Below are 10627 nucleotides of genomic sequence, written 5' to 3'. Positions count from 1 at the left end.
TAATACTCTCAAAGGGTGGTCGTTTATTTGTGTGATGCCCAAGTGCTGATTCTGTGGCAGTATTAAGGCGTTCACTTCATTTTGGTTAACAGGTATCTTTACAGTTGTGCTGCTTACAAGGCAGTATTCATGTTCATTTACTAAACTGATAGTTCCAGGCACAAAAAAAGGCAAGATCATGTAAAACATTGGTAAACAGTCCTTTGTGTCCCATCACTTGGGGCAATATATTTAATTTAGTAATCCTTAACTTTAATTTACCCAAGTCCCAATCCCAACATTGGAGCAGTGGTCGAGGAAAACACCATTTAAAGGCCTATGATTATCATAGGCCGTGTTGATAAAGGTCGTTGATTAGTTCATCCATCGTTAAGGCAGTTTGTGAAAAACAGTACAGAGTCATTCAAATATCAGACAACCTGAGGCAGGAAGTGAGGTCATTTCTGAAGCTCAACTACAAGTTCAACCTCGACCTTTAGATCTGTTGTTGTCCCAGCAGTCAGTTGTTAAGTCGTCGCACTGATCTGGTGGTGGTTGTGGACAGGTTCCTCTGAGTCATGGCTGCAAAAGACGAGAATTAAAGTAAATTTTCCACCTTATAACTGGAAAAGAGTTCTGCGATACAGAATTTGGACAGTAGATGTCAGTGTTTCCACCTCACCTGAGAAGTTTAGCTCATAGCAAAAGCTCCTGGTGGTAAACTTAATGGTTCCTGACGGGTTCTGTTGGTACTGGAGCTCGATGTCGTCACTGGACATGCTGCACTGACCATTTCCCTACATGACACGCAGAGCAAAGTCAATTTCAAATCTTTTTTTAGCAATTCTACCTGCAGCTGAACATTGAAGATGTTCGACAGCTGTCAAGTATTATACCTGCTACATAAGCACGTAAGCATGCTGACTTTAGTACTGAGCCAGCCCCTTAGAGCTAGTAGCATTTTGTGTAGACTTGTACTAACTTCATTACAGGATACACTGCTCTACAATCCTGAAATTTACACGTCAACAAAATAAAGATTTGCCTTACTTTGGAATAATCTTTCCATTTTCCATCAATATCCTGGAACTGCCATCGTAGCAGTGAGCCGGCACTGCAAAATACAAGAGTTTAAGTTGAAAACCATTACGGTGGTTTACATACATAGTTCATATATTTCTGTCAAATGAATAAGAGATGGTAACTGCACAGTAGTGCAGTGCACTGGGCAATTTATTGTTTATCGCCTCACAGCAAGAAGGTTTCAGGTTCGAACCCCAGCAGCCTTGGTTCTCTCTGGGTTCTCCGCCTCGCCCTCATAGTTAACGGGTTATATAGTGGCTCTAAATTGCCCGTAGGTGTGAGTGTAAATCGTTGTTCGTCTCTATGTGTCAGCCCTGTGATGTACTGGCGATTTGTCCTGGGTGTACGCAGCCTCTCGCCCAATGTCAGCTGGGATAAGCTCCATTCCATCTCGACCCTGATAAGCGGTAAATGGATGGATTTCAGGAATGTTGAGGAGTTTAGTTTTGCCTTAGTTTGATTTTTGTTTGATTGGGGTTTTGATTTTGTCTTTTTTATATGAGTTCAATCCAATTAAGGGGTTTGGTATGTTTTCAAGGGTAAATTAAGGATTAATTTGTGGTATTTTAAGGGTTTCTCATCTCATGGTGAAACGTTTCTCCTGACCTGCTGCTGTCTTGACTCCCATTGTCAGCAGTCCTCCGTACTGCTCTTCTTGTCCCAATGTGGTCGTTCATCTGATGCATACCTGCGATAAACCAGTGTACAATGAGTTTTAGCTGCAATTTAAACTTCTGTATTTAACAGAATGTGTAATGTTTACAGTATGTGTGCATTACTTGAAAAATCCAGGGTGTACGTGTATCTCTTGATCTTGAAATGTAGCTGGCCCTGTGGATTCAGCTGGTATTGTCTCTCAATGGCAGTGCTGTCAAACGAACATACCTAAAAACGAAAAGTGCACCTTTTAGAGGAATGAACAAATCATCATGATATAAATGAACATTGCTGACTAGGAGAAACTACGACTACCTGAAATTGTTGGATGCCCTACTTACATGTGCTTGGTATTCTGTCCATTCCCCTTCATCTCCCATGAACTCCCACTTGTAGCCTCCATCAGTGAGCTGGGAGGAGGAAGCCGTGGGAAAAACTGGCATGGAGTAAATGCTGAGGATACGTCATAATATTATCATGCATGTTCATAAAGACCAGCTGACAGATCAATAGACAGAGTGCATAACATACAAAAACATGATTCCCACAGTCTTACCTCCCCGTCTTGGTCGTGAATTTTGGACGCCGGCGTACATTCCTGCGCAGGCCTGTGATGCCATTTGCTTGGGTCATGGCTGCCAAGGGAAATACCATCAGTTTGATTTAGCTGTCTTTAAACACATTTGTAGAAATGAAGCTTACATATGATAAAAATATCCCATACAGGAGAAGTCGAGTGTGTAGCTTGTCGAGCCCACAGTGAAGCTGAAGGATCCCCGAGGGTTTAGAGTGAACTGACGCTCGACATCTCTGCTGCCGATTGACGAGGATAACGTGTTGGAGCTCTGAGGGAAGAGGAGGAGAAAGGACACTTTAAATTAAATTGATTCTCACTGATTTTACACTTAAAGGTTGAGATTTTCCTCACCTGGGATCCATATTCACGCCACAGCTGGTCATCTCTAAAATACCAGCCGATGTCCTCCGTCTGGCCTGCAGGTAGTAAACTTTGTCTGCGCACATTCAGGCCTGCGTTCCGAGTCTGTAGCTTATCAAAGTCTATGAACACCTTCCTGTGGAGAGACACACTGTTATTAAAGTCTATCTTTATACATTTAAACCATGTTGATGCTACACTGCTTTCCCTCCAATGTCCTTCAAGGGGGAGTGTTAGTGTTTTCACCACAGGCGTTTTGAACCACCGGGAAAAGGAGGAGGTTTTTTAGGGAATGTGGCAGAGCTGGTGTCATGCCAGAACCGGAGCTGGGCCAATGTAACTGGGCTTAGCAGTCTCTATGGACATAATGACATAGTGAAACTAAAAGTCTCAGTGTCTGTTCTTGGTCAAACCAGTTTTCATTCGGATACCTCCTTATTAATCACAAGTGCTTCCTTAATGATACTTGAATTTGTTTGGGCTAATGATAAACGAAAAGACAAAAATCATTGGGAAAAGTTAAACGAATGATGAAGATGAATGAAAATGATCATCACTGACCCATGGCTAGTGTTGATGGTGATTCCTTTAGCTCCAGGATGGCAGTAGTGGGTCTCGATCATATGGTCATTGTCTATTCGCAGCCACTGATTTCCAACTGACAGCTGCCACTCATAATGTTTCTCACCTCCAATGGGAGGACTTTTGACTGTAAAACAGAAAAAACATATTTATGCATTACCCTTGACCAAACAACTGATCAGCTGTAGAAGTGAGCCAGGTTAACGTTTGACACTGTTTATGTCTTTACTGTCTGGGAGTGGAGCTAACTTAGTCCAGGTCAATGGTGGAATGTAACAAAGTACTTTTATTCAAGTGCTGTAATCCAGTATAAATTTGAGTCTTTTAATTACATACCACTTTCTGCTTTTAATCCACCACTTTGTACAGCTTTAGTTACTAGTTACAAATTCAAATTTGTGCACGCAAAACGTTTATAATAATAATATTGAGATAAGTTAACCTGCCCAACAGTACCCACAAGAACAGCTGAAATATTACTTGACTGACAGAATATTAAATGTCATGGCCCCACCCAAAAATAAGATCCAATAACTCCAATTTAACCAACAACAACAACAACAACAACCTGATTTTACAACAATGCATGACTAATAAATAAAAGTATGACTGCATGTCTTTAAATCATACCATTAGATGTCCCCATACGTGCCCATAATAACTCCTCCACGTTCTGTGAACAGAAAAATATAAAACATCCATTTAATTAAACTGGGAAACTTCTCGTGAAGCTTTCGTTAATCCAAAGTGAATCAGTGATGAAGACTCACCATATCGTGAGAAATATACCCCTGTAATAATATGGATAAAAAAAAACAGATTAAACACAACAAGAAAACTAGTCGTCATGTTACTTAAATGTTTAAAAGCCTGTTTAGATCTCTTACTTTGAGTCAGGAGCCGATGTGAACGTTTCCATGAACAGCTTTTCTTTCACTTTCGTTTCTTGGACTGAAGTCTCACGCAAATATGCCACTAAACAAACCCAGGACGTGATGACACATAGAGTTGGCACAAGCGGTAATGTACTTTACTTTATTAATTTACTTACAGGCATGCAAGAAGCAAGTGTCTATTTACTTCTTGCATGTCTGTGTAGTTAAGCAGTTCCTATTCAAATATGTATTACTACGGTAGTTGAATATTTACTGTATGTCAACACAATCTCAACAGCTGATTAAAAGAGACTCCACTGATTCCAGGTGATGGTTGAGACAGTGCAAAGTTGTCATCAAAATAAAAAGGGACCTAAAAGATGAAATGTATTTGAATTTGTTCATACTTTTTGTTCATCCACTTTCATCTACAATGAAGAAATAATCATTTTTGATACTAAGTATTAATCTTAATGGCAGTCAGCCACCAAAGAAATGATATAATGACGATTATTATATCATTATTATATAATGATGTTTACCACCCGCCTGCTTAATATTGTGTACGTTCCCCTTTTGCCACCAAAACAACCCTGACCCGTTGAGGCAGCCCCTCAAATCCTGATGCTGATAACAGTGTTTTTTTTAATGTGCACTCTTACACACAAGTTGGTTCAAAGTCTAACAAAGAATGAGAGAAAGTAACATACATTTATGCAGATCTGGCGTCCCCTTGGTGTAACTTTAGGGTTCTTACTTGATCATGAGTTGACAGTCCTGGCTGGCACTTGTAACAAGTCACAGCTATGAGGTAAGACAAATTGTAAACTATAGTCACATTTCTCAAAGGAAAATACAAGGTATAGCTAAAAGTGTAGCAGATACATTTGTCACCACAGTTTGTTTACAGGGTAACACCACCGTGGAAATTCTATAGTTAACTTTTTAAAATATAATAAATTAATGTAAGAAACAAATGGACATCAACAAACACTAAAACAAACATTTTAATTGCAATCATTTTTAATTTCCATGACAGAAAATGTACATATGTATAAATGAGAATACAAATATGAAGCATAATAAACTTTCCAATCCTGAGCAAGAAACTATATGAACTTTCTTTATTGTTACATAATGTGACTGTCACAGTGAGTCACGTCAAACACCTCAAAGGTAATGTGCATACGCAGTGTATTGCTGTTTAGAAATGGCTTAAATTCGCATTAAATTGCTTTAAATGAGTTCATTTTAATTTAAAGCATAATTGCATAATTGCATACCCTCTGGTACGGCAGTGTGCAGAAAGTCAAACAACTGTTTTGTAAAAAGGCAGTTTTGGTACAGCACAAATGCATAAATGTAAGTTCATCAGGCAGCATTTAAGTTTTTTTTGACACAATCCCCGATTTAAAAAAATTAATAAAATCCTTTCGGTTGTCAGTATAATTTATTCTTATCCTGGAATGCTTTCTAATGTAAACACAATTTCATTTCCCATTAAAAAAAAGTCAGAAACCTCTAAAGCCAAACACCTAAAATGAATCAAAATGGATTGTATAAAGTACGGTATTGCACAGCTGTTTGCAGACTTCCGTCTTTAGGTCTCCAAAATCCCGTTTTGTGCTCAAACTAGCACACGTCTGATCTTTCGTGAACGTGTGGTTTTTTGGTTGGTTTGAGTCATCGCTGTAGGGAAAAAAAAAAGAAGAACAAGTAAATAAATGTTCCATATCTATACTTAGTTATTTTGAGTACATAAGTGCACTGACACTGTCAGTTATGGCAAAGTGCAGTATACTGTGAGTACCTGGATGCTGCACTCATAATGGTCAAAAAGTGGAATACTGGACACAAGGCAACTGCATATGTTCTGTATTTATATATTTTTGGCAATGAAATGTTGCTGCCAATGTTGCCAAAGTTTTTAAAAAATAAAAATAAATCTGCAACTGTTTATAAAACAACAAAGTAAACTCCATAACTTTTTAACCAAATACGTTCTGAAATTATTAGAAAACTGTGGACTGTAACAAACATAACTTTACCTCCAAAGTCCAGCTTGTAGCTATGGCGATTCACCTTAAAGGTCATGCTGCCGCTGGGGTTTTGTTGGTACGTCGTCTCAATAGCTTCACTTGTTACCGAGCATTCAGTTCGAGTGCCACTCTGCAAAAACAAAGCCGTTCAAACCGTCCATCTTAGCACTGATGTTAAAAGATAAATAATATAGTGTCTTACCCTGTGTTTGAATATGTGCCATGCCCCGCTGTCTCCCTCAAACTGCCACTGTGGTTTGGAGCCCAGAGAAAAGTTTTGGATAGCTGCAGCCGCTTGAGAAACTCTGTAACAGCATCAACAACATCAAATTCAGGAACAGATGTGATATAACATGTTGTGCGCTTTAGTGCTGGATGACTTTAAACAGAGCAGGGGTAAGTAATCATTCGAATTCATATGAAAATACTATATAAAATATAGTTGTTATTGACTGGACTGAAATTTACTTGAGTATGCCTGAAGAACAAAATCCAAACTCACTGTGCTGATGCTTGCTGTTGCCGGTAAAGTGGTCGACGAGTAACTTTCCTCTTCCTGTTTTTTCCCACCTGTCGCATTTCTGAAAAACGACACTAAAACATTTCAGCTTGTATCGGAAAAGAAGCTAAAAAAAATAAAGTCAAATTTAGCGGTTTTAGACTTTACTGCGAAGGTTTTGTGAGCATACTTCACCTCTAAATCTAATCTCTAAGGTCTCAGCACCGACGTTGTAAGTAAAAGAACTCGTCGGGTTACTCTGAAACTTCCTCTCGATGTCAGAGCTTTTCACAGGACTTGGGTTACCCTTTGAATCCTGCCCCCACACCCCCCAAAAAAAATCACAATATTAATTTAACAAATCGACCAAGAAGATATCCAAACGTATTAAAATATTAGAATGTGCCACTTTGAGAATTTTGCACAGAAAAAAAAAAGCAATACCTTGTCTCCATACTTGTTCCACTTACGACGCAAGGTGCAGTACCAGACCCACTCAGTGTTTCCATCGTCCAAACGTCTCACTCTCAGACTCTTTCCATACACTCTCATCTTGTTAAAATCTATACTCACCGCCCTAAAGACAGAGACAGAACAAGAGATGAATCATTGACCAGTTTCTGCCCGTTTAAAGCTTAAAACACTGTGTGTTTTTAGCTCTTACCCGTATGGTGTGTTGTAGATTTTAATGCTTTTGGTGTGCGGCAGTGAGTACTGTGCCTCGATAACGTGATCGTTATTAATATCCATCCAGTCATTTCCATCGTTCAGCTGCCACTGGTAGAATCGGCCATCTGTAAGCTTCAAGTCTGGTTAAAAAAAAAAGACAAAATATTGAGTTTTAGATTTATAATTTATCAATTTTTGGGCATGTTTAGGCACTGCAGAGCACAAACCATGATTATTTTTAAGGAGAATTAAAGCTGCACTAATCAGTTTTTTTTTAACATAATACTGCATGTGTATGAGCCTTTGTACTGCATGTGTGTGTCTGGGTTAAAATGCATGTGACATATAAAATAGTGAAAATAATTTCCCCATTGTGGGATTAATAAAGTATATCTTCATATCTTTAATAGATCAAAACGTTTACTGTGAATGGTGACAGCTATACTGACAAACCTGCAGAGAATTATCACCCGACTTAGCAATCATTCTCAGTTTTAATGACCTTTTTGAGCTTCTTTTAGCTCATTGTTTTGGTTTTCTGGCCTACAAATTCGGCTCTCTCGGTCTTCAACTCTGTATAAGCTCTGATAAACTGACCGTATGCTATGTGCTAAACACCACAAGTTGTGAAAACAGTGAAACATTTAGCAGCTGCGGAGCCAGATATTTTCTCAGCAGTCGGTGGAGACCAAAATAGAGCAAAAAAAAGTAAATATTCAACTTATCCTCAGGTTTGCAGAAACACAAATGCTAATGCGACTTCTGACATAGTCACTGAAACTTGTTCACTGAGGTCATAATGTATGATGTGTTACGTACACAACACACACAGAATATAACATTATAGTTATTTTGTTTCATAGAAAAGCAAATGACATATAATGTTTATATTATTAAGTACACTGAGCATGATAAGAAATTAAGATTAACCTTGTGTCTGCTCCTCTTCGTCATCTCTAGAGGTTGATCGGGCTGGAGCCCCGTTGCTCGTCTCTCTCGGGTGGTTCAGCTTACATTTGGATCCGTAGCGACAGTTTCCCTTCAGTGCGTACTTGCAGACGTGCCAGTAAGAGCACTTGTCACCATCCCGACAGCGACCATTGTTGTAAAACTTGCAGGGCTCTCTGGCAGGAGACTTAAAATGAAAATATATTTTAATTAATCACTGGAGAGGTAAATATAGTTATGTTCTCTATCAGCTGAAAAACAAATACAAGTAAACTCTCATTAGCATTTGAAAATGTGTAAAAACATCTTCTGTCTGGAAACTAACCTGACAGTCACTTTCTACATCTGAATTTCCATCACTGTCCGACTGATAACTGATGGCAGAATCACTGTCAGAAGCGCTTTCCTCATCAGACTCTGGAAAAAATATGGCACAAAACAAGAGAGAATTAAAATGCATATAAAATATATTTAGTAAATACTTATTTATAATTCCCAGTGATGATGATTGATCATCCTGAAATGGAGAAGAATACCGCCATCGAATATATTCATGCTTAAAATATGAATATTCACTATATGGCCAAAAGTATAAGGACAGATACTTTGGTATTGGGATGTTTTCATTGTTTTGTAGCTCTTAATGCTACAACATACTATTTATTTTAGACAATAGTGCACTTCCAACTTTTGACATTGCCCCTGTAGGGAAAGCTATGTGATTTAGTGTGCTTTGAAGGAACTTGGAGCCTTGTCCACCAACTGAGAGCCAGCATCAGTGACTGACCTCAACAATGCTCCTGCAAATCCCTGCAGCCAGGATCTGAAATCTTGTGGAAAGCTTTCCCTGAACAGTGAAGGTGGTTATAGATGCATATTTATGCTCATATTTTGGGATTTTCAACAGTCACATATGGACGCAGGAGAACAAAACGCACGTATATTATGCCCATGTGCCAACCTTTTCTTACTGGGCATTTGTTAGAGACAAATAGTTCAAATAAACAAACATTTAAATCATATTTTCTGCAGTGATATTTGTTCAATAAGAACTAGTAGACAAAAAATCAAAGATCACTGTAATGATATTCTTTCTGGTACAATAACAAATAACTGAATATGTTTATCTGCTGCCCCCTGCTGGATAATTGCAATCTGTATGGCCATGACTTAAACGTTGGAAAATATCTGATAATACAACTTTGATAAAGAACATACCTTCAATTAACGCTTTGTAAACGAGCGTTTAAAATAAAGCACGATCTGTACTCTACATGTTTGGGCTATAGTTGTATGTAGACGCTGTGGAGCTTCATGAAAAACGAAACTGAAACTTTCATTTCTGCATAAACGATGATCAACATTTATAACAATAAATCCGTGCACTTAAAGAGTTCAGATCTGCCCCCACTTCACAAAATATTCTCCCATAATATAAAAATATATAATAAATATATAATATAATGAAGATCCATTATAGCTCTAAATGTCTCATAAATAAATATATATACAGACATACAGTTGCCACATAGAGCTCGTTATATGAGGGCAGCAACGCCAAGCACTGTGATTAAAAGAAATTAATGCTGCAGAATAAACACTGATACATTATTAAAGGAACAGTACTCACTGCGGCAGTCGCCATTCTGTAGTTTGAGTCCTTCGTTTTCATTATTTCACTTTAAACAAAAGGTTAGCCACACCCATGGATGTGTCAAGAGGCTGGAACGACATAACCTAGAAATTAAAGGGGTGAATATAATGAAGACAGAATTAGATGTATGTGAGATCTCCAACACCAGGACCCATAATAACGAAATTTTTTTAAATTATTTTCCAACACATAGCCAAAAACAAGAGAGATGCGTATCTCTGGTGAATAGAAATGCAATTAATAAACAAATCATGTTTCTTACAAAAGAAAGGTGCTTCTAAGCACTGACATACAAAAAGGGTCATAATATTAGAAACGTCACACTGAATTGTGCATTAATGAAGGTGCCGTTGGTATATAAACGTATAATGTGTTTTTTGTTGTAAACGTATAAAATCATAAAAATTGTATATTAAAAACAAGAGTCAGACACAACATTTTTGAATTTGTCTGTAAGTTGAGTCTTTTTGTGTGCGCTAAACCTCCACGACGCGCAGTGGCGACAGTGAGTCGGATAAAGGGATAGGGTCCTTGGAAGAAGAAGAAACGACTTCTTTCCTATAAGGCACTAGATGGTGAAAAGAGGGGTGCAAGAAAAAACAATATATATATTTAAAAATGGAATTTCACGTTATTCAGCCGTCTCCACCGGTTATATCAGTTATAGCTGTTTTCTTGGCTAATATTACAATATAAAACTAATAA

General features: G+C 38.1%; 2 protein-coding genes across 3 annotated transcripts; both read right to left on the bottom strand.

Annotated features, from left to right (window-relative positions):
• Positions 1-4411, bottom strand: si:ch211-244b2.3 (uncharacterized). Of its 2 annotated transcripts, XM_010738626.3 has the most exons (14): positions 4126-4411; positions 4009-4029; positions 3869-3911; positions 3218-3365; positions 2648-2792; positions 2444-2564; positions 2276-2354; positions 2061-2172; positions 1842-1947; positions 1669-1750; positions 1232-1459; positions 1030-1093; positions 662-776; positions 1-561 (listed from the first exon to the last, which is right to left on the bottom strand). In XM_010738626.3, the coding sequence occupies exons 2-14, from the start codon at positions 4009-4011 to the stop codon at positions 500-502; spliced, it is 1308 nt and encodes a 435-aa protein (XP_010736928.3). In that variant the 5' UTR covers positions 4012-4029; positions 4126-4411; the 3' UTR covers positions 1-499. The 2 variants fall into 2 exon arrangements, with proteins under 2 accessions (XP_010736928.3, XP_010736930.3); XM_010738628.3 differs by lacking the exon at positions 1232-1459 and having other exon boundaries at positions 4126-4402.
• Positions 4412-5118: 707 nt separating this feature from the next.
• On the bottom strand, positions 5119-8823 carry si:ch211-244b2.4 (Poly [ADP-ribose] polymerase 11). The gene is made up of 10 exons (XM_027272438.1): positions 8805-8823; positions 8594-8685; positions 8251-8455; positions 7316-7460; positions 7096-7228; positions 6847-6967; positions 6655-6733; positions 6355-6457; positions 6162-6282; positions 5119-5802 (listed from the first exon to the last, which is right to left on the bottom strand). The coding sequence occupies exons 1-10, from the start codon at positions 8821-8823 to the stop codon at positions 5741-5743; spliced, it is 1080 nt and encodes a 359-aa protein (XP_027128239.1). The 3' UTR covers positions 5119-5740.
• Between the last annotated feature and the right edge of the window lie 1804 nt (positions 8824-10627).

This window comes from Larimichthys crocea, chromosome XX (genome assembly GCF_000972845.2).
Source record: "Larimichthys crocea isolate SSNF chromosome XX, L_crocea_2.0, whole genome shotgun sequence".
In the NCBI taxonomy this organism is placed as follows: domain Eukaryota; kingdom Metazoa; phylum Chordata; class Actinopteri; family Sciaenidae; genus Larimichthys; species Larimichthys crocea.
The sequence above is the reverse complement of the archived record's forward strand: the minus strand, read 5'-3'. Positions and strand labels throughout refer to the sequence as shown.